This window comes from Musca autumnalis, unplaced genomic scaffold, assembly GCF_047663935.1.
Source record: "Musca autumnalis isolate F117 unplaced genomic scaffold, ASM4766393v1 scaffold_1, whole genome shotgun sequence".
NCBI lineage: Eukaryota > Metazoa > Arthropoda > Insecta > Diptera > Muscidae > Musca > Musca autumnalis.
The window spans coordinates 330,634,953-330,658,210 of NW_027411644.1; the positions used below are offsets into that span (position 1 = coordinate 330,634,953).

Here is a 23,258-nt window from a genome sequence, read left to right on the forward strand (position 1 = left end):
GACACCCATTAGTGACTGGGTTACTAATGCCAATCGATTTTCAGAATCAATTGCCTATGAGTTCGGCAACAACAAGGGCATCATACAATATACATTCCCCGAAAATGCTCAAGCTGATACTGAAGAGGACAACATTGCCCTGGGCTTTATAACAACCAAATCGGATGCGGTGTTGTTGCGCATTGAAAGTGCCACCACCCAAGATTACATGGAACTGGAAATAGTCGAAGGCAACATATTCATGTGTTACAATGTGGGCACACGAGACTTGCCACTGGGTGAGATTGGAACCAAGGTCAATGACAATACCTATCATGTGGTAAGATTCAGTCGTAAAGGAGGTAATGCCACACTACAATTGGACGACTACAATGTTCAGACATTAACGCCACAAGGTAAGTGCGGGGTGACAAACTGAATCGCAATACCAATTCCCATAACCACCATGATAATGTTCTACTTTCAGTCCATCAATCTACGGTATTCAATACCATGTCGAATATACAGGTCGGAGGCAAGTTCAGCCGGTCGGGCCGGTCACGCATCGAACGTCCGTTTGCCGGCGTCATTGCCGGTCTGTCGGTGAACAAGTTACGTGTACTGGATCTGGCAGTGGAACGTGACAGCCACATAACCATACGAGGAGATGTTCAATTGGTAACTGGAGTATTAGATAGAAATGATCTGCAAAGAATGCAGCAGGTTAGGGATTTTATTTTTAAATAATTTGAAATCTCTCTTCAAACTTTTTCAAGTATTTTTCTCATCGTAAAATTCGAATCGATTTTTTGCTCTGTCGTATTTGAAATTCTTTCTTCAATTTAAATTCAATCAATCCAATTAATTTTGTTTCTTTTTGATCGCTCAAATCTGTATCATTATCGTATCAGTGTGTGTTTCGATTGATTGGCGGCGAGGGCATGTTTGTATCGAGCCTGCGGTGGAGTTACAATTGCACTGCGTTAGGAAAGTCGAAAACGAACATGTTCCCGGCCAGTCAGACGAATTCGTTTGTGTCTTACCATAACCAAAAAAGAACAAATTAAACTTCAAAATAACATAACTTAGTCTTTTTCTTAATTCAGTGTAAATTCTGTAATTTTTTGTGCCTCTTGATTTTTTATCCGATAAAGAAGAAAACATTCAATTCACTCTTCTTTTTCCTTTTTTCTGTTCATTGCTGGTGTTTGATGGATTTTTCAATTTTGCCCACTGTCGAATTAATTGAAGGCTTTTACGTGTATTATTGGCGTAAAACCGCAGCAGCTTATGCGAACATTGTGAAATTTCCATCAAATTACAATTGCCTCTATTGCCTAACCTCAACTGTTAATCAATCCAATTTAAGTATTAATTAACCAATTGCACTGTGCACTAATTTATCTAATATCTTTTTTTTTTGTTTGATTTTTACGACCACTTTACGATAAAGATCAAAATTAGCAACTACAACAACTGCTAATATTGCGGCTATTGCAATAATATTAACCAAAGCAAACTTTTTACCCCCCTGCCCTTGCCTTTCCTTATTTTGGATATAAAAAATATTTTTGTCTTTTCTTTTTGATTTTATTTTTTTTCTCAGAGATTTTCAATGCACTTAGTAAAATAACTTAAGCACATTTTCTTAATAACAGAAATATTAATAATAATACATATGTAACATATGCATGTACTAACACACATCCATACATACATTTAGGGTGATATGATAAAGACAACGGATAGTCCTTTTGATCTTGACATCATTTCAGGTATTTTTTCAGGACTGAAAGCAAAAGTCAACTCCTGTAACTTCGTTAAAGGGAATACTGAGCTTTTTTCTGTTAGGCTACATAGGGTATATACACTTTCATAGGACCAAAGCGTGCCTCATTGAAATAATGGTCTTAGATGCCAGACAATTGGGAGTCAATTTAGCCATATCCGTCCGTCTGTCTGGTTTGTGCGCACGATAACTCTCGAAGGGAGTAACCGAATTGGTGGAAAGTAATATTGCCATTACTTTCAGTCTTAGATCGGGTTCGAATATGGACTATATCGGTCCACTCCTTCCGCACAAAATTCGGAAGAAGCGATCGTTTGAAATTTTCGTTTTAAACTTTTTTTCAGCAGGTTGTCATTACGACGAGCATGTCCATACTTTCTGAGATAATGACCTTAAAGCTCCAAGAAACCTTGACGGCACCATCTAAAATGACAAATCCGCAAGGTAACTCCCGCAGGAAGTTTCTTATTGTTGTAAAGTTTGCACATCGTATTATTTCATCTAGTCATGTATCAGGTTGGAATATGGACTATATTGGTCCCGTCATTCGAGTATCTCCCACACAAATTTTGGGAAAAGTACAGCTCATCTCGAATGGTTTTGAATTTTGTTTCAAATGGTTTTTCTTGCGGGCCCGGTTAAGACGGCGCAATTTTTATCGGGGACAAGTTCATACCTCCTGAGTGAATGGCCTAAAATCTCAAAAAAAAATCTGCCGGTAACAATTAAACTGGGCAGTACGTATTATAGTCCACGAAGTGAGAAACCGATTTGGTCCAAATCGTATTATTTCTTACAACCTCGAATTATGTCCGATCCCAGACGAGTCCTTAACTTGCACTCTTTCCCAAATTTATGTGGGACGATAAAGTTGGGAAAGAGTGCAATTTAAGGACTCGTCTGGGATCGTTTTTAAATTTTTGGCAACATGTTGTGTATGTGGCCCCAGTTAAGACGGTACAAAGTTTTTCGAGGGCAAATCCATAATTCAAGAGAAATTGGCCCAAAAGCTCAAAAAATCCTATACACGTCAGAAGTATTGTGTTTGCTTCTTTTCTATAGATCTGGGCCTGAGGATATATCTCTGTCGGCACAGCTGACTGATACTTTATTGCTTGTATTTTGTCTAAACTTAGTTCAAGTTCGAAAATGGACCACCAAAGTTTAGTTTTTTCGTAAAATGGTGCGCACGGTAACTCTTGAAGGGAGTAACCGATTTGGTCCATACTTTGTACATCGTAAAATGTCTACCAGACATATATCATCTATCAGGTTTGAACATGGGTCATAACGGACCACTCTTTCGGGTACCTCCTACACAAGGTTTTTCGGAAAAGACCTGTTCTCTAATGGCTTTGAATTTTTCCAAAAGGTTATTCTAGGGGTCTCTCTTGCGACGATACAAGTTTTTTCAGGGATCCCCACTCATACGGCCACCGTGTGTAGTGACTGGTGCTCACGACAACTTTCGAGCTGGATACCGCACTGATTCAAACTTTGCTTATCGTAACATTTCTGCGAATTTTAGATAAAGTTCGAAGATAGTGCTTATCGGTCCACTTCTTCCGGTACCTCCCCCATAAATGTTCAAAAATTTTGAAGCGGAATAATAGTGTTGGGCCAAATCTGCGGATTTCGTTTTATTTTGTCCGAACTTAGTTTAAGTTCGGTCCACTCTCTCACAAAATTTCAACTTTTTTGTTAAAGTGCAACTTATGGTCTGTTCGAGAATCCCATCTTTATCATGTCGCCTTAAAAACCAAACATACAAACATAAGCAAACTTTTTATACTTGGTCTATTTTTAACAGCACACACTTTTTACTTGTTTTGCACATACATTCTAACATAAGCACAATAGTATGCACATAAACATATCGTTTAATTACATACATACATGTCTATACATAATCAACCATAACGAAATATTGCAAACAAAACACAGCTCGCATTTTAGCATCGCAGAGTTTGCATTAATGTTGTTGTTGCATTTCTTTTGCTATCTCTCTTCTCAAGCAGACGCCGGCTAGTGGCTATCCGGGAGCTATTGATGATTTAATATTCTCTGGTGCCGGTTCGGGTTGTCGGGACGATGATGAAGACGAATGTACACCACCCTTCGAATCAAGTGGTGATGACCTAATCACACCGGTCTATGTGCCACCCACCAAACAGACCACCATGCCTCAAAATGTCAGCACCGATAAAACGAATGCCACAGAAAGGGCCTGCGATGATGAAGATTGCATTCACGGTTCGGGAGATTATGGTGAAACTACGGAACAATTTACATCGACCAGTACGGCCAAGGGTGCAGGTAAGTTGATAATTTCACCTACGTTTGAGTCTGTTGACTATTTAGTTGTTGTTATTGTTGATGTTGATTGTGTCATTTCATTTTTTGGCATCTTTCTCATATTCACCAAAAACAAAAAAAAAACACAAAAAAATAATAACCATAAGTAAGGTTAATGTTAAAATATTTCTTTTAGATTACGTGGTTAGAATAATTAATTAGATATACATATGTACATATGTATGTGTATAACATATATGTGTACATACATATGTATTTATATATGCACTCTAATTTGATAAATGTATGTATATAGAAAAAAATTAACAATGAAATCCGAAAGAATTTTCAGAATTTATAAATTATTCAAAATTGTACAAATTTCAAAAAAAATATAATGAAAACAAAAAAATAGTGAATATGTCGAAATAGTAGATTCTTGCAGGTTCTGGAACAGATAATATATTAAAAGTCATATTATTAATTATTGCCAATAATTTAGAATTTTCTAACTAAACAAAAGAATCGAAAACATATACATTAGGGCTATAACCAAAAAAATACCACCACATAGCCGTGTAGAGCATGGAAAACTATTATGAAATACGGCGTCAATTTTTCTCTATCGCGAAAAAAGTTTCCGCACCAAATGCATTGAAGTTCAGTGATGCATTTTTTAATTTTAGCTGTTATGACAACATATTTGCTTTTAATTAAAATTTTTATATTTTTGTAATCTAATTTAAAATCATTATCAAAGCGTTCTGGACCAATTTGTTCTCAAATCGCGCCATTTCGGAGCATTTTAGGAATTTTTGACACTATTGCAATTTTTGCTTTTTCTTTATAAACTCGTGAATTTTATGTTTATATTTTTTGTAGCTACCGGACAAAAGAATATGGGGTCATTTGCAACGAAGTCGCGAAAGTTACAGGCTGTTTTTGTTGACTTTGCCTGTGAGAATCGTATATGTTTTTTACACAAATACAACACCAGTACCACGTGGGGAATTTTGTCCTAATAATAAAAACGCGTTTCTAAGATCGATTCGGTGAAAAAAGTTTCCGCGCCGACTGTAATTACTGAAACCCTTTTGATATTTTTTCTACTTACAATTTTAAATTTGCTTTGTTTGAATAAATATTCATAGAAAAAAATACAATTCTCACAGGCAAAGTCATTAAAAACTGTCTGTAACTTTCGCGAATTTGATGCAAATGACACCATATTCTCTTGTCCGATAGGTACAATAAATATAAACATAAAATTCACGAGTTTATAAAGAAAAAACAAAAATTGCAATAGTGTCAAAAATTCCTAAAATGCTCCGAAATCGCGCGATTTGAGAACAAATTGGTCCAGAACGCTTTGGTAATGATTTTAAATTAGATTACAAAAAAATAAAAAATTTAATTAAAAGCAAATATGTTGTCATAACAGCTAAAATTAAAAAATGCATTACTGAACTTCAATGCATTTGGTGCGGAAACTTTTTTCGCGATAGAGAAAAAATTACACCTTTTTTCATAATAGTTTTTCATGCTCTACACGGCTATGTGGTGGTATTTTTGATATTTGCAAAAAAGTGCAAAAAGTTATATCCCTAATATACATATGTTTATTAACAACATACATTTCAAGTCTTATTGTTTATTTTAGCACTAATGTCCGTGTGAATTTTGAATAAAACAAGCGGATAGATAGGTTCGCTATACGGACACATTTTCGATTGTCCCTTTCCAGTTTAAATTATGACTATAAATACATGTTTTAAGTCATAAATATTTCTTCAAAAAATTGTTTAACAAAGTCAATCCAAGGGGAGACTTACAAAAGAGACTATATGTCCACCGTTATGCAATATGTATATATGTACGGCAAGTTGAACCAAATACGATAATAATTAAATACGTCTATTTGTAAAGTAAAGACCAAAGATGTCGCTTAACATTCGTACATAGTTTGTTTCAGTAGTGCTTTCAACGGAGCTTTCGTTTGTATTAATCAATTACGTTAATATATAAAAAACAAAAATGATATTCATAACACAGAGAGAAGAGATATTGTTGGAGCAATCATATTCTAAGAACAAAATAGTGTATTGTAAAAATATGAAAATATATATTTTTGGTACAACAATATATGTTGTGTCATTATAGTGCCTGATACAAAATATATGGTTGAAACTACAATACATATTTCAGATTTTTTCTATATACTACTTTGTTCTTAGAATATGATTGCTCCTACAATATCTCTTCTTTAGGTGAAAATGTCATTGATGTTCTTGTCTTAGCGTAACTCAACATGCGAAATAGAATTTTATAATTTGGTTTCTACTAAAAAATCAATTATAACAAATAAGAAAGTATCAGTCAGCTAATAGAGAAAAGAAGCAATCACGATGCTTCTGACGTCTATAGGTTTTTTGAGTTTTTGGACCAATTTCTCAGGAAGTATGGATTTGTCCCCGAAAAAAAATGTACCGTCTTAAATTTGGCCGCATACAAAACATGCTGCAAAAAAATTAAAAACGATTCCAGACAAATCCTTAGACTGTCTATTTCCAAACTTTGTGTGGGAGGTACGCGAAAGAATGGTCCGGTGTAGTCAATATTCGGACACATTTCGAGACTGTAATTCGAGATGTGCAACCTTTGGATCAAATCGGTTTCTCCCTTCGAGGGTTATCTTACGTACTACCCAGAAAACAATTTCCAAAAAGATCCGAGAGTAGGTCTTAAACTTCACATTTTCCGAATTTTTGTGTGAGAGGTACCCGAAGGAGTAGAAGCCGATGTCTGGAAGTAATGTTAGTATATACAAAGTTATGACCAATTCGGTTACTCTCTTCGAGAGTTGTCGTGAGCACCATTTTAGTGAACATTTTTCAACTTTTGTCAAGGAAGTAACTGAAGTAGTGGACCAATATGTCCCGTCGTGGAACTTAAAATAAACTTAGACAAAATATTACGAAAACCAAATTTTGGATCGAATAGGTTAATCCGTTCGAGAGTTATCGTGCCCTCCAGCCAGACAGTCAGACGAACGGGCATTGCTAAATAGACTTCGAATTGTCTGAAACAGATTGAAACCAAACGTTCTTGGGGTATAAATCCATTATTTTGATGAGGCACACTTTTGGTCGTATCAAAGTGTATATACCTTCTGTAGACTAAAGGTTAAGGTATAGAAATACTCCTCAGCGTAATGTAGGCGACATATCCGGAGTATTTCAATCCGTTAACATGACTGAAATACTCCTACCAGTGGTGTCTTACAACAAGCAGTTCGGACTCGGCATTGAAAAATAGATCCCATATCATTGAGCTAATATTTATCGGGGTTTTTGTAGGCGATACTTCTCACGTTTTTCGGAGAAATGTAAGGAATATTTTTCTTGATAGAAAATTTTCGAATCTTCAATAGGGTCATAGAAGTTATCAAAATCCATCTTTATCTAACCACTCACATCTTATATGCCTAATGAGGTAAATATCCCCCAGCGAAACGCTTGTAGCATATTGGTTGGATGTGTGAGACTTTTTTAAACACAACTCCTCCTAGGTCATTATAGATAAATTAATTAAATTAACACGGTGCTCTTGAATCAAATTTAAATGGAAGGTGCTTACACCTGGGAAGTTTTTGCGGATTCTGAAAATACTATGTTCATAGATGAGAAAAATCAAAAAAAATCTCCGGAGCGCTTTTTAAATAAATCGCGATTCAAGTTGACATTTTTAGGGGTTGTTTAGGTTTTTGCGATTTTGCTTGGAAATCAAAATTGTCTACAAGATTGACCTTAATGATATGTTCGTAGGTTTTAAAATTTTTGAGATATAGAAGTTGAAATTGGGACAATTCAAATTCAATTCAATTCTGTATCGTCTCCTTATAAAACAATGTCATGACTGCAATTTCCCAACTTAAACTTATATATTTAAAAAAATGGGACAATCTAGGAAAAATAACATAAGCCAGTCTTGTAGAGGATTTTCACAGCTATAAGGTTTTCTCAGGTCCCATGCCGATAAGACTTGCCGTATTCAAGCAAAATCGCGAAACCCTAACAAAAAAACCTTAAAATGTAAACTGAGCTTCTTTATCTCAAAAATGGTACAGCCTGAGAACAAATCATAAACGTCAATCCTGTAGAGAATTTTCACAGCTACAACATTTCTTTAGCTCCATTTCGATTGGACTTGCAGTTTCCAAGCAAAATCGTGAAAACCTAAAAAACACGTAAAAATGTGAATTTTGATCGTGATTTATTTAAAAATCCCTACAGCGATTTTTTCTTGTTTTTGGATTTTTTCTCATCTACAAACATTGCTGTTTCAGAATTCACAAAAACTTCCCCTGTGTAAGCGGTTTTCATTATAAGTTAGTTAAGGCGCACTCTTCATGGCATTGTTTTATAAGGGGGAGATACAGTCAGTGCATTGTCCCAATTTTAACTTCAATATCTCAAAAATGGTAAAACCTACGAAAATACCGTAGAGAATTTTCATAGCTACAACATTTTCTTCAGTCCCATTTTGATAGGACTTGCGGTTTTCAAGCAAAATCGCAAAAACCTAACCCTAAAAATGTCAACTTGAATCGCGATTTATTTAAAAAGCGCTCCAGCGATTTTTTTTTTTGTTTTTTGATTTTTTTCATCTATGAACATTGTAGTTTCAGAATTCGCAAAAACTTCCCAGGTGTAAGCATCTTCCACTTAAATTTGATTCAAGAGCACCGTGTTAATTAAAATGTTCACAAATAATAATCTTCGGGGTGGAGTTTTGGTTAATGAATTCTTCATGAAAGTTAACGGGTTTTGAATTCTCAGGCCATTTTTCATTTTATGATGAAGTCCCCATATAAAGGTACCTCCCATGTGCCCAACCGAAATTGTTTGGGGGAAGAGAAAAAGTTCACATGGAGTTGAGGGTATTAGGTTAGAAGAGCAAAACCATTAACGGATTTTGAATTCTCAGGCCTTATTTTTATACCCTCAGCCTTTAGGCTAAAGAGGGTATTTACACATTGATACGACCAAAAATGTGCCTCATCGAAATAATGGTTTTAGACCCCAAGTATGTTTGTACGATATCCGTTTCAGACAATTTTGAGTAGATCTAACAATGTCCGTCCGTCTGTCTGTCCGTCTGTCTGGCTGGCTGGTGCGCACGATAACTCTCGAACGGATCAATCGATTCGGTTCAAATTTTGGGTATCGAAATATTTTGTCCAGATTCGATTTAAGTTCGAAGATGGGCCATATAGGTCCACTCCTTCAGGTACCTCCCCCACAAATGTTCAAAAATTGTCGCAAAATTTGTGCGCACGATAACTCTTGTAGGGAATAACCGATTTGGTCCATACTTTGCACATCGTGTAATTTCTACCAAACCTAGATGAGGTTCCAATATGGACTCAATCGGTCCACACCCTCGGGTACCTCCCACACAAAATTTCGGAAAAGTTCGGTTTAGGACCTGGTCTCGAATCTCTTTGATTTTTGTTTACTCAAGTTGTATTCGCTGTCCTTTATACGAGCAAGTCCATACTTCCTGAGAAAATAGCCTGAAAGTTACAAAAAACCCTATGACACCGTGTGTAGTGGTTGGAGCGCAAGATAACTCTCGAACGAATCTGCCGATTCGATCCAAAATTTGGCTTTCGTAATATTTTGTCCAAACTTAGTTCAAGTTCAAAGATGGATTATATCGGTCCACTCCTTCCGGTACCTCCCCCACAAAAGTTCGAAAATGTTCGGAAAATTTGTGCGAACGATAACTCTTGAAGGAAGTAAACGATTTGGTCCATACTTTGCACATTATGAAATTTCTACCAGACTTAGATGAAGTTCCAATATGGACTCAATCGGAAAACTCCTTCGAGTACCTCCCACACAAATTTTTGGAAAACTTCAGTTTAGGACCTGCTCTCGAATCGCCTTGGTTTTTGTTGTAACATCTTGTATTCACTGTCCCCTATACGAAGGTACAAGTTTCCTCAGGGACAAGTCCATACTTCCTGAAAAAATAGCCTGAAAGTTGAAAAACAAACCCTATGACACCATGTTCATGGGTGGAAGCGCAAGATAATTCTCGTACGGAAATTCCGATTCCGGCCACAATTTGGACATCGTAATATTGTTTCCAAACTTAGTTTAAGTTCGTAGATAAGCCATATCGGTCCACTCCTTCAGGTATCTACCCAACAAAAATATTCGGAAAAATTGTGCGCACGATAACTCTTGATAGGAGTGACCGATTTGGTCCATACTTTACACATTCTCATAATAGCTACCAGATATAGGTAAGGTTCGAATATGGACTATATTTGTCCACTCGATCCCGTATCTCCCACACAAAATTTTGTATAAGTTCACTTTAAGACCTGCTATTGAATCACTTTGATTTTTGTTGAAGCAACTTACATTCACTGCCACAATTACGATGGTAAAAGTTGTTTCAGGGGCAAGTCCATACTTCTTGCGAAAACAGCCCGAAGGGTGTAAAAACCCCCTATGGCACCCCCATGATCTATGACGGTCCATTCCTTTAAATACCTTTTCCACAATATTTTTGAACTTAATCCTAATCAACATTTTTGTCGGTTCATACGACCAAAATTTTGAAACCCCCTGAATACATAAGTTTTTTTGTGAAAAAAGTGTTTTAATTTGCACAGGCTGAGGGTATATCTCCGTCGGCAAAGCCGACTGATACTTTTTAACTTGTTATTTTATAATTAAGTCCCCACATAAAGCTACCTTAGCAACCCCAAATTAATTTTGATTTCGCAGGTCAAACTATTATTTAAATTTTATATCAAAGTAGTATCATATTTTAGCTAGCGGAAAAATGTATAAGAAGACCATTTATTTGTTTTACCCTTCATTTAATTTTGTTACCCTTCATAAGGATCAAAAGCAGGTATAGGTGTACATACTATTCACCAATTATCTATGAATGACAAAATTAACACCCTTTCCTTTATTATAAAATTGGCGTATACACTTATACCAAAAAGTGGACCGACAAAGGTCCTATCGATCAAAGGTCTCTATAAATTTTCAAGGCTTTATCTGTAATCTTGCGAACTATAGCGCATAATATTGGGGACCCATTGCCTTTGATTAAAGTTATATAGGGGCCTCTAAAAAAAAATTTGGTCTGAGAACACAAAACCCTTGAGGTTTTGATCTACTAACCGAATATTGTCACCCCCCCAAAAGGACTGGGACTCGCATCCATAAATAATTGTAATGTCTCTTCTACCAAAATGGTAAAAGGTTTCCAAGAACATCTCCAAAGAACATTGTTGGTACCATTTTATGAGACCGTGTTTGAGCGGCATCTAAAACAGAGAAGTTTTATACTTTTGAAAATCATAATTAGGTAACGTAAGCCAGCCAAAGTGGTTTAACGAACAGTGCAAAATATGATGTCTTGACTGAGCTCGGACATGCACAGCAGTCCGCAGTCACTGCAGTACCCACGCTAAGAATTAGAATAACATAATCGTTTACACAACTTCTAGTAAAAGCAGACACAGATTTAATTCAAAGAATTAAAAAATTCCAAAACCAATCATTAATTTGAGTACAGGAACAACAAATTCGCTATAAATTACATTAACCACATTAAAAATTCGTTTATGATTGATTTACTTTTATATTTATGTAACTCATTCATATTTCTTCTAGAGTAGTCGGGTACGAAGACCCCAAACATTTTTATGCTCTGGCCCTCGGTGGAGTGGTGTGGAATGCAAGGCAATACAAGTTTCTATCGATTTGCTTGTGTGTGTGTGTGTATACCTACACACAAACACCCCCGATAAACAACGAAAAAAAACTTCAAATCATTTAGTTACTGGCTTATTATTAAATAGTTAATGTTAATTCGTTCTGAATTTATGCCAAAGCTTCTATTTTTTGTACATATATACAAAATATCTCTCATTGTTCTGAGCATACTGTAGTTTTGTATTCAATCTCCTACTCCCCGCCCCCCTTCAATAATGCAAAAACAAAAAGAACATCTTCCCCAACTGCTTCTTTTCATTCATCATGGCATTATCGTTATCTCTTTCATTCATGTCAGCCATGGACACTATCTCAAATTACAAAAAAAAAATGCTTCAAAACAAAACTTAATTTTGAAAAGCATTTATACAGTTGGACTTATCTCTTTCAGAACTAAAACTCTGCTTCATAATTATCCTACTGACCGTGATTGCGCACCGGCTGTCTCAGTAAACCGTAGCAAGCCAAAACAAACCAAAAACTAGAGTTAAAGCAAACCGAAACATAGCGCACTTGTAGTCCTAAAACAATGTCTGTCAAAACACATCACATTCCAAACACCACCAAAAGACAAAGAAAGAACGGTCGAAATGACAAGCAAAACTCCACAGCCTCCAAGTCCGAGTATGGGTCAAAGTTTGGGGTCGTAAAAATAGAAGTGGCTACATGTAGGACAACCAACCAACCAACCACCACCACCACCATTTGTGTATTTTGTTTTCCCTTTGGTTTCGTTACAGTTAAGATCATAAGTGTACAACATTAAAGTATTATCTTAGACTATAATTGATGAAAACAACAATAACAATTTATTTATTAATTTATTTGTGTATACAACAACAAGAATCGAAGTAGGCCAATAAGAAAACAAAAGAGATGCAACGAATGATAAGAATTAAGAGAGTTCAAAAACAAACACAACACCACCAAACCAACCAACAACCCAGCTAACATTTTTTTCCGAATTCGTATCGAATTCGGACAGAATTTCTGAAAAAATATCCGATTCTGATGCCGAATTCGTACCGAATTCGGTACGAAAGTTGTATGGACGTGGTCACCGAATTCGGAAAGAATTTTCTAAGGAAATTATTAAAAAGTATTAGAGTTTCGCGACGAATTCGGTCCGTATTCGGAAGTAAATTCTTGGAAAATTCGGAGAAAAATTTAGATTTTCTGACAGAATTCGGTCCGAATTCGGAAGAAAATTCTGGAAAAATCGATGAAAAATTTAGATTTTCTTAAGAAAATCAGTCCGAATTCGGAAGGAAATTCTGGAAAAATTCGGAGAAAAGTTCAGATTTTCTGAAAAAAATCGGAAACAATTCTGACGCTGACGCCTTTGATATTGACACAACACGTGTACTGTACTGAACAACCCCCACTCAGAGACAATTTTCTTTTAATGTACTATTTGTGGAAGATTATAATTTCAAACTTTCTAATGATTTTGCCTGTTGTTATCATTTTATGATTAACAGTAGAACAATGTGCAGAAGTAAGTCGAAGCTATCAACACTAGCTTGAATTATTATATGTTGCATTTATATTTAAAAAATTGTAAATTTGTATATGCGAATTTTAAGACCAGTATTTCTGTTCTTCGACATCAACCAAAAAAAAAATTCCCTTAGAAAATCCATTAGAAATCGGAACGAATTCGGTATGACGTGTCTTAAGATTCTTTAGAAAATGTGCAGAGATTCTTAAAATAAACTTATAGAAAATCGGTCCAATTTCTAGGAAAATATTAGAGAAATCGGCCACATTTCTAGAAAAAATTCAGAAAATCTCAGAAAAAATCTGATATCAGAGCCCTCGGTAAAAATTGTTAGCTGGGAAAGCACATCTTGTCATGCATACATACATATGTACATTTGTAGGCAGTCTGAGGATGGGTATGTATGTAGATAACTAATAACCTCATCCGGCTGAATATGTGAATATGTCTACATGCAAGTTTAGATCTTTGTGCTAATTGGTTTTACAGTGTACATACATATAGATGTATAAGGTTCAACATAACAAAACAGAAAACATACAGTTATACATAGATTATGTATTAATGTGCATAAAAACATACATACATACGTCTACAAGCAATAATGTTAAAAGTTCCTTGGATTATTCAGTTCAGCAGATATATTTATCTATAAATATACATATAAATGCATATATATTACATATATACATACATATTTATCTCATTTAACTTATATTTAAATGGAAAAATAAAAAAAAAACAATAAAACTTATATACAAACAAACATATGAAACATATGGAAAACAATGCAAACAACAAATGTAGTTAGTTTCAAATAAAAATATTAAAATTCATACTCTATGTATACACATACACACATATGTAGTACATACATATATACAGCATACATTATTACCAATTATTAGAAATGTGAAAACAAAAAATTAAGAGAACGAAAAGGGGATAAATCAATGTCATTCTATACTGTAGGAATAGTTTCTTAAAGTGGAAAAAAAACGTGAAGAAAGTATAATAATTCAATATTTATATAAATTTCTATGTATTTTAATTTATATTGTACAAAGCACGGACAAAGTGGTTTATTAACGAAAATATTAAATGAATAAAATTGCAATTTTTAATGTCAAAACCAGATAGGAAAGTGCTCCCGTACTTCAAAATATACTCCAACTTGCATCTTCGTAAATAAGAAGAAAAAATGAGCATTCTTCTTCTTCTCTTGGCCAAAAATAAAAAAATCACAAGTGAAACAAGTAAGAACGGCGTTAAATTCGTCCGGGCCGAACTTGTTATACCCTCTACCACAAGCTGTATTGAAGTAAAATGGAATTATTAGTTTCCTTTTGTGTATGAAGAAGACTTAATACTAAATTTCAGCAATTTCGGTAAAACAATATGAGGCACCGTTCTATGGGGGCTATTTCATCTACACCGACAAATTTCTGACGGAAAGTTTTTAGACTCAAAGAGACTAAATACCAAATTTCCTATATTTCGGTAAGAGAATGTGGCTAAAACTTAAAAAATACCGAAAATCAAGAAGTACGCTTCTATGGGGATATAGGAAGACGTGGACCTATACTGATAATTCTCTTCTGGTATATCTTATAACTCTTGGAAGACTAAATAACAAATTTCAGCCATTTCGATGGGACATTGACGTCACAATCAGTATTACGAAAATCGGGAGGTACCGTTCTATGGGGGCTATATCGAAACGTGGACCTATACCGACGAATTTTAGTCGGAAATGGGGCAATATGAAAGCATGGACCTGTACTGACAAATTTCTGGCGAACAGTTTTATATCAAATTGAAGACTAAATACCAAATTTCAGCCATTTCGGTGGAATATTGAGGCCACAACTTTCAAAATACCGAAAATCGGGAGGTACCGTTCTATGGGGGCTATATGAAGGCATGGACCGATACCGACAAAGTTCTGGGGGAAAGTTTTATACCACCAACGTAGACTAAGTACGAAATTTCAGCCATTTCGGTGTGATAATAAAGCTAAAACCTTTAAAATCCCGAAAATCGGGAGGTACCGTTCTATGGGGGCTATATGAAGGCGTAGACCGATACCGACAAAATTCTGGGGGAAAGTTGTATACCCCTAAAGAAGACTACGTACCAAATTTCAGCCATTTTGGTAGGATAATGATGCTAAAACCTTTAAAATACCGAAAATCGGAAGGTACCGTTCTATGGCGGCTATATCAAAACCTGGACCGATATATCCCATTTTCACTTTCACTTTTGAACATAAACTAAGTTTTGACACAATATTTATTGATCCAATGTTTGGACCAAATCGTTTGCCCCGTTTACCAGATATCGCGCGTACCATTTTAGGAAATATTTTCCAACTTTAGTGGGAAGGTAACGGAGGAAGTGGACCTATAACCATCACCTTCGAATTTTATCTAAATTCGAAGAAATATTACGATATGCAAAGTGTGAACCGACGCAGTATTCGGTTCGAGAGTTGTCGCATCAGCCACTACACTTACTGGCCTTAGCAGGGACGTACGCAGGATTTCATTTCGGGGGGGGGCCCAACTTGACCAAAAATCATGAAATTTTGAAATGTTGTGTAGCGTTACGTAAAGCTATTTTAAAGGGTTTGTTCGTTGATTCTATATGAAATATTGACACAGAGTATATAAATTTAATAGTATTTAGGGTACAATTATATTTACATATTTTAATGTATTTTCCTTTCTTCGACTTGGCCAGAAAGCTACATATATCAAAACTTCCGGATTTAATGTATATTTTTCCAACATGTATAGGATTGTAGCGGGGCGTAAGCTGCAACCAATGCTCGTACAATTATAATTTTTTAAAGAGTATAAAATATAAGTCCTCGTATATTTAGAATAGAAAATAAATCATGTAGGTCCACGGAATGGTATACCCCAGAATTTTACAACCGCAGAGAATTGCAATTGTTTTTGCTATCACAAGATTCTCAGTATTTCGAAGATCTTAGATTACATTTTGGGATTCCTCATAATCCAATCCCAATATAATTCTATTCGCGAGTAGGACGAATTAAGTTATATACGGGTTAAATGTGTTGGAGGGTATACCCGATCATAACCCCTTTTTCGACTTCTATGAATTAATACCTCAAAAAGAAGAATAACTCGAATCCGCTAGTTCAGCTTGGACTTCTATATATCTAGATATTGTGTCGATAGCCTAAGAATAAGAATTATAATCTTCAGAAATTTAAAATCGTACGATACCGAACACGACTCATATACTCCGAATCCTTCTCGCAGTACCGTATGAGGCTACAAAACCCATGTTTACCAAAGCATGGTCAAACAAATATCTCAGAAACCAATATCAGAAATCAATCGGAAAACTCTTAGCTAAATCGTGACAAAACACTTTAAGTCGAAAAAATTACTTGATTGTTGTTTCGGCTGTATTCTCTACTTTCGGTATAATGTTACAGAAGAAGCATTCATTTTTTAATTGTACGAGTGGGCGTTTTTGGACTCTATTATATTAAACACTTTGCTGGACTCAGTTCTTGCAACTTATTGAAACTAGAATTTAAATATTTCTTAAATTAATGTATTGCTTCAAATGTTATATAGTTTTGGCAAATAACAATCGATCCTTTAAGAATCTCACATAATTATTCGCTAATTAATCAAGAAGGGCCACTTGTGTCCAAAGAGTTTTATATTTGTCATAACTTGAAATCAGTTGGTAACGAATTAAAAAAAATCGTATTTTGAGCTTTGTCAGGAAGCGTAGACTTGCCCACGACAAATAGGATATCGCAGTAAACAAGACTACAAGTGTCAACAAAAAGAAATGTCCAAAGGATCCTCCAACAGTTTTTAAACAGCACTTATGTTAAACTTTTATGAGGGATATAACTGAAGATATTGTCCAAACATATTCTCTTGGAACTTGATGTACATTTGGAAGCAATTTTACGATATTTGAAGGAGTGGACCGATATAACCCATATTAGGCTCGATCTATGTCAAGGAAGAAATATTGCGATGTGCAAAGTTTAGATAGAATCGATTACTCTCTTCGAGAGATATAGTATGCACCATTTTAGCGAAAATTTTTGAACTTTTATGGCGGTGGTACCGATTTGACTTAAACTTAACATATTACGTGATAAAAAACTTTGACGAAATCAGTTGATCCGGTCGACAGTTACCATGCGCTCCATCCTGCTAGACAAACAGAGATACAGACAGACGTATTGTGCTAGAGGCCCTAATGGCTGAGGGTACAATTGAGCAACACTAAAAATGCAAACAACTTCTAATAGATATTTTTCGTTTCGACTTTTCATATCCGGTTCGAATTTTATGGCTTTATCTAAACCAGTCTAAAATGACTTTTTTTCGCATTATTTGTTTTCCAGTATTTACCGACCTCAGGCAGCAGAACTTATATGTCATACAAAAAATCGATTAAATATAGAAAATTTGACATTATTTCTGAAATTCTAGTCAATAGCTGCTAAACAATTGGGAGCTGGACCATGTTACCTTTAAATAGCGCATAACAATTCCTTGGAACATTGTGAATATGTAAAATGCTTCCTTCACGTTGTTTTTACATCATGTATATCAAACACTGCTGACACGAACAGATTATTCTCATATTTGGCAATTCGTTGTGACTTATTGATATATTTATTAAATGATCGTTGGAAAATATTCTAGGTACACCGTGATAGAGACATTAGACAACATGGCATGTTAAAATTAATTGTGTATCACATTCAGCGAATATTTTTTTTTTTTCAAATATATCATTATGACAAATTTGAAAGCTTGGAAGATATGGTGCAAACTATATCAAAACTGTGGTATTTTCAGATATTGCATACATTTTATAGCGCTTATGCAGTTTTTCGAGTCAATTTTTTGTAAAAATATTTTAATTGTTTTCTTATCTTTAAGTTTCCTAAAGCCGTCAAAGCAAAATTCGAATTGGTTTCTGAGATATAGCCCCAATCTGTTCGACAAATTCAATATTTAGCATTTTTTAGATGAGGACATAAAATCTTAGCTGGATCTGACAAAACTATACCCAAGTAGCGTTTTTGTCGTTTGGGTCTGTACTTTCATAAAATTCTCGATAGAAGTTGTTTACACACGACTACCTTAAAAATGTTGGACGGTGTTGGAAAAATTCAAGTGGATTTGACATATATATCAGATTTTATCAGTTTTTGACGCAAACAAATTCATTTTACGTAATTATTTTCTCCTACTGTTTAGCAACCAATTTGTCTAAAATTGAATAACAAAATTTTGGTGAAGGCAACGAGAAAAATTTCTAACTGGCTTTAAGATATAGTCCACGCAAAACCCTTCATACATTTTATCCAATAGACAATTTTTCATGCACGTCCATTGAGTGTAATGCCTCGAGACCTCTATATACCTCGAATATAATATAACAAACATGTAGTATATACATTACGGAATTCGTATTTAATAGTGGAATGATATGACCTGAAGAAGTAACTAAGATTTCATTAGAGTATAGGCCCAAACAAAAAAAATTGAAAACATTTCTTAAAAAACTTATTAATGATGCACATTTTCAGAACAGAAACTTCAGAAAAAGATAAGCTTTCATATAAGTTTTCATTTCATTTGAAATCTCCAATAATAAAAAAATGTTTATGAGAAAGAAAATATGTAATAATTTGTTACAGTAGCTTGCCAAATTTTGTTCGACCAATCCATTTCGGGGGGGGGCCCGGGCCCCCAGTGCCCCCCCCCCCCCCTGCGTACGTCCCTGGGCCTTAGGGTTTTTTCACCTTTTGGGCCATTTTCTCAAAAAGTATGGGCCATTTTAGGGAAAAGTTTTGAACTGTTGTGGGGACGTACCCAAAGGAGAGGACCCATATGGCCCGTCTTAGAACTTGATTTAAGTTTGCGCAAAATATTACGACTGCCAAATTTAAGATCGAATTGGTATTTCCATTGTAGAGTCATCGTGCGCTGCACCCACTACACATACTACCTTAGCGGGCTTTTAAAGCTTTCGGGCCATTTTCTCAGGAAGTATGAAAAAACTTGTACCGTCGTAATAGGGGCAGCCACAACAATATCAAAAATTAAAACGGTTCGAGAAAAGATCTTAAACTGCACTTTTCCGAAATTTTGTGTGGGAGGTACTCGAATGAGTAGACGGATATTGTCCTTATTCGAAATTGATCTATGTCTGCTAGAAATATTACTATGTGCAAAGTATAGATCAAATCGATTAGTCCCTTCGAGAGTTATGGTGTACATAATTTTGGCAACAAATTTAAACTTTTGTTGGGGAGGTAGTCGAGGGAGTGGACCAATATGACCTATCTTCGAACATAAATTATGTTTGGAAATATTAAGAAAGTCAACTTTTGGAGCAAATCGGTTAGTCCCTTCGAGAGTTATCGTGCGCTCCAGCCAGTCACTAAATCGACTCCAAATTGTCTGAAGCGGATTTCGTCCAAACGTACTTGGGGTCTAAAACCATTATTTCGATGAGACACATTTTATCCGTTAGCATAAATGCTGAGGGTACAAAAAGCACGTATTTTGCCTTTCTGAAAAATTGCAAAATTTTCGACATATGTACATATATTGGTTTCTATGAAAGCAATAGTTTTGTTCAGTGATATTTTCTAGTAGCTACCCAGTAAAAAGTTTGCCTCCGAAGAGGCAGTTAAATGATATGTACAAGTGATCTGGAAGTGCATCAAATTATGCATTTTCACTCATGATTTTTACAAGAGCGTGACTACGGAAAGAGGCACTCCATTGCACTGCATTTTAACTGACCCTTTGGCATTGCATTTTAACTGACCCTCTGGCACTGCATTTTAACTGACCCTTTGGGGTAGAATAGGAGGCAGTCCAAAGCACGTGTTTTGATACAGGCATTCTGCGGAAATTGTGCAAGCCATTACAAAATATGCCAGAACAAATAAAAGGCATTATTTGTGTAAAACAAAGGTATTAAGAACTTTATTACATTAACACAAATTATGAAAATTCTCCATTGAATTCAATCGCAAACATGCGTGTTTCCTCTGCTCTCCATTTAATCCAAGCTGAACTGTTTTTGCTTCATTTGCTACATGGGTTGTCTTCCCATCACCAGTTAAGATTTCGACATGTACTCCAACAGCACTCCATTCGGAAATTTTCTTCTCTTGAGTTACCGGAAAAATGTTCACAAATGAAATATTATTTAGTTTGTATTAACAAATGTTTGAAAATGTTACCACGCTTATCTCTTATTGGAAAATGTATGCCGCTGCCGGTAGAGATGTACAAACTGATTTATGTACATGTAGGGATCTCTGACAACTGCTAATAATATGTAGCGAACGGGGTGCCTTTTTCACGACTCCGTTTGGACTGCATCCGGATGCTGTTAAATTGTGAGGAATAGGAGTGCCTTTTTCACAACTCCGCTGAACTGCATCCGGATGTTGTTAAAATGTGACAAGTGGATGTGATTCTTTGGATTGCATCCAAATGCGGTTAAAATGTGAGGACTTCTATTATTGTTTTTACAATAAAACCCCATGAGAAGTTCAATTCATAATTTAGTGTATTAGGAATGGCATTTGAAACGACTGAGGTGAACATAGACGAATGGCTTGATTTATCCCTTGAAATTAAATACACAATATTTTTCGAATATCTTAAATATATCTGTGAGAAATGAGATGGAAGATAGACAGAAAATTAAAAATTTACAACAAAATATTATATCGACATTCATATGCAGTACAAAATGCAAGTACAGGAAACGACGAATCGTAGAGAATAAGACGCGTAAATACACATGTACCTATTATAACCAGAAGTAGTTAGGCAACAGATTCAACCCGTGTTTGGGATAGTTGGAAAAATATATATCAGCAAATGTACCGTTATATTTAATAACAGAGACAAATAAGAAACGAATAGTTTAACACAAAACATGAACTCACTGATCTATCAATAAACGAATGATCTCATCAATAAAATCAAATGAAAACAAAAACAACAAGTTGAGAATGTGAAAAAAAAGAAAATTATATTTTATCGCTGAATCTTTTTATCTTTAATCTAGTTATTACTCAAAATTAATCTATAGATAGTATTAAAACAGAAATGTAATTCCATAACAGATGAATTCATAAATTCGAACAACTTTTCTTTGCCTTAACTACAAACTATTGGTACGGTTGAAAACATTTGACAACACTTTATAATTTATTGCGGATACATTAACTAGTAAGTTAGCGATCGAAAAAATTAATAGTAAAGTTGTTCCTATAGCAAAAGTGCTGTCAACTTTTATTTTAACTCTTCATTCATAATAGTGCGCTTTAATTTAACGATTTCTGTCGGTATCTTAAAAAATTAGTTAGAGAATCTACAAAATTTAAATCTAAAAACTAATCCCAAACGATTTCAATATTTTAAACATTTCTAGGTAAATTCTCTTGGATTACATTACATCCTCCGAAAGAACTTTCTCACTAATCAGAAGACTAATAAAATTATTTCTTTAGAGGACAGGAACACGCAACATCGACTTTAGGGTAACTAGGCTACTCAATGCTAGGTTTAAAGTACTGTTGTTTATCATAGTCAGCCATCAATGGTTGAACGGTAGAAAATCATTCGACAGATTCAGATAGTTAATTCCATATTGACGTATAACTGAGTCAACAGTGGCTATCGAAAAAAACGAGATGTGGACCGAAACGTTTGAAAAACTTATTTTCACACCAAATGCTATTGCTAAGGACGAAAATGTAAATGAAATTAAAAAGAATCAAATGCTCAAGATAGTAAAAAGTGAGGATGTCCGGATTACAGAGTCTAAAATGTAAAAAACTCTAGTGTCAGAATTACCGCGTTGTCCGGAGACTATACTGGACATATATGTATGTATATGCATACATATGTTCCCACAGTCATCCCTGAAGGGGAAAGAGCGACTTCTGTTATATCAATGAGTAGACGTTGTAATAGGTGTAGTCGTAGTTTACAATTTGTATATGATAAAAAATTATATACCACGGAAATTGTTTTACAGCATCTTCGATCCATAAAATATCGAAAGAAACCCTTTCAACATTGTTAGGATTAATTTTTTGGTCAAAAATAACATTTATATTTTTGATACGACAAATCGGTATTACGTATGGAGTTGAAAAAACTCTCGTAAGAAAAAACTCGTGTTTTGTCAGATGACAAACTTTGTATAGAAAATCTGTTAGAATTCTCATTTTACAATTCATGCAAAGCAATTTGCTTACTTCTTTTACAAATGATGATTTCAAATAATTTGTTTCGCAACACTGTGCAACACTGAAAATGCAAACACAACCTATAATTGGCATTTTCTGAAAGTACACATTAAGACTACAATAACCCCAGTTGAGTTTTGCATTGTTATAGCGTCGGTATACATTTCTTCGAGTAGACCCTAAAATGCATTTAGAAACAATTGTTGAACTTTTGCAGGGGAGGTACCTTAAAGAAGAGCCAATATGGGCCATTTTAGAAGTTAAACTAAATTTGGACAAAATATGAGAAGATCCAATGTTTGGACTAAATTGGTTACCCCGTTCAAGAAAGTGTATAGGGGGCATTTGGGGGGTGGGACCGGTATTGCCCATATTCGAACTGAAACTAAGTTTGGACAAAATATGACGAAGGCCAAATTTCGGACCAAATCGGTTGACCAGTTCGAGTGCTATTGTGCGCTCCAGCCACTACACATGGTGCCATAGGGATTTTTAAAACTTTCGGGCTATTTTCTCACAAAGTATTTACTTGCCCCTGAAAAAGTCAATGAATGCAAGTTGCTTCAAAAGAAATCAAAC

The 23,258-nt window shown here is 35.1% G+C and overlaps 1 protein-coding gene across 21 annotated transcripts in view; it reads left to right on the forward strand.

Annotated features, from left to right (window-relative positions):
- Positions 1–23,258, forward strand: part of Nrx-1 (Neurexin 1) — a 91,067-nt gene that overhangs the window by 60,940 nt on the left and 6,869 nt on the right. For 7 of the 21 annotated variants that reach the window (XM_073962895.1, XM_073962890.1, XM_073962894.1 and 4 more), the window contains exons 13-15: positions 45–395; positions 467–702; positions 3,787–4,084. In XM_073962895.1, coding sequence (XP_073818996.1) covers positions 45–395; positions 467–702; positions 3,787–4,084 — 885 coding nt within the window. Of the gene's footprint in view, positions 1–44; positions 396–466; positions 703–3,783; positions 4,085–12,262; positions 12,451–23,258 lie in introns of those variants that run through there. The other 14 variants (XM_073962885.1, XM_073962883.1, XM_073962884.1 and 11 more) reach the window with 5 other exon arrangements.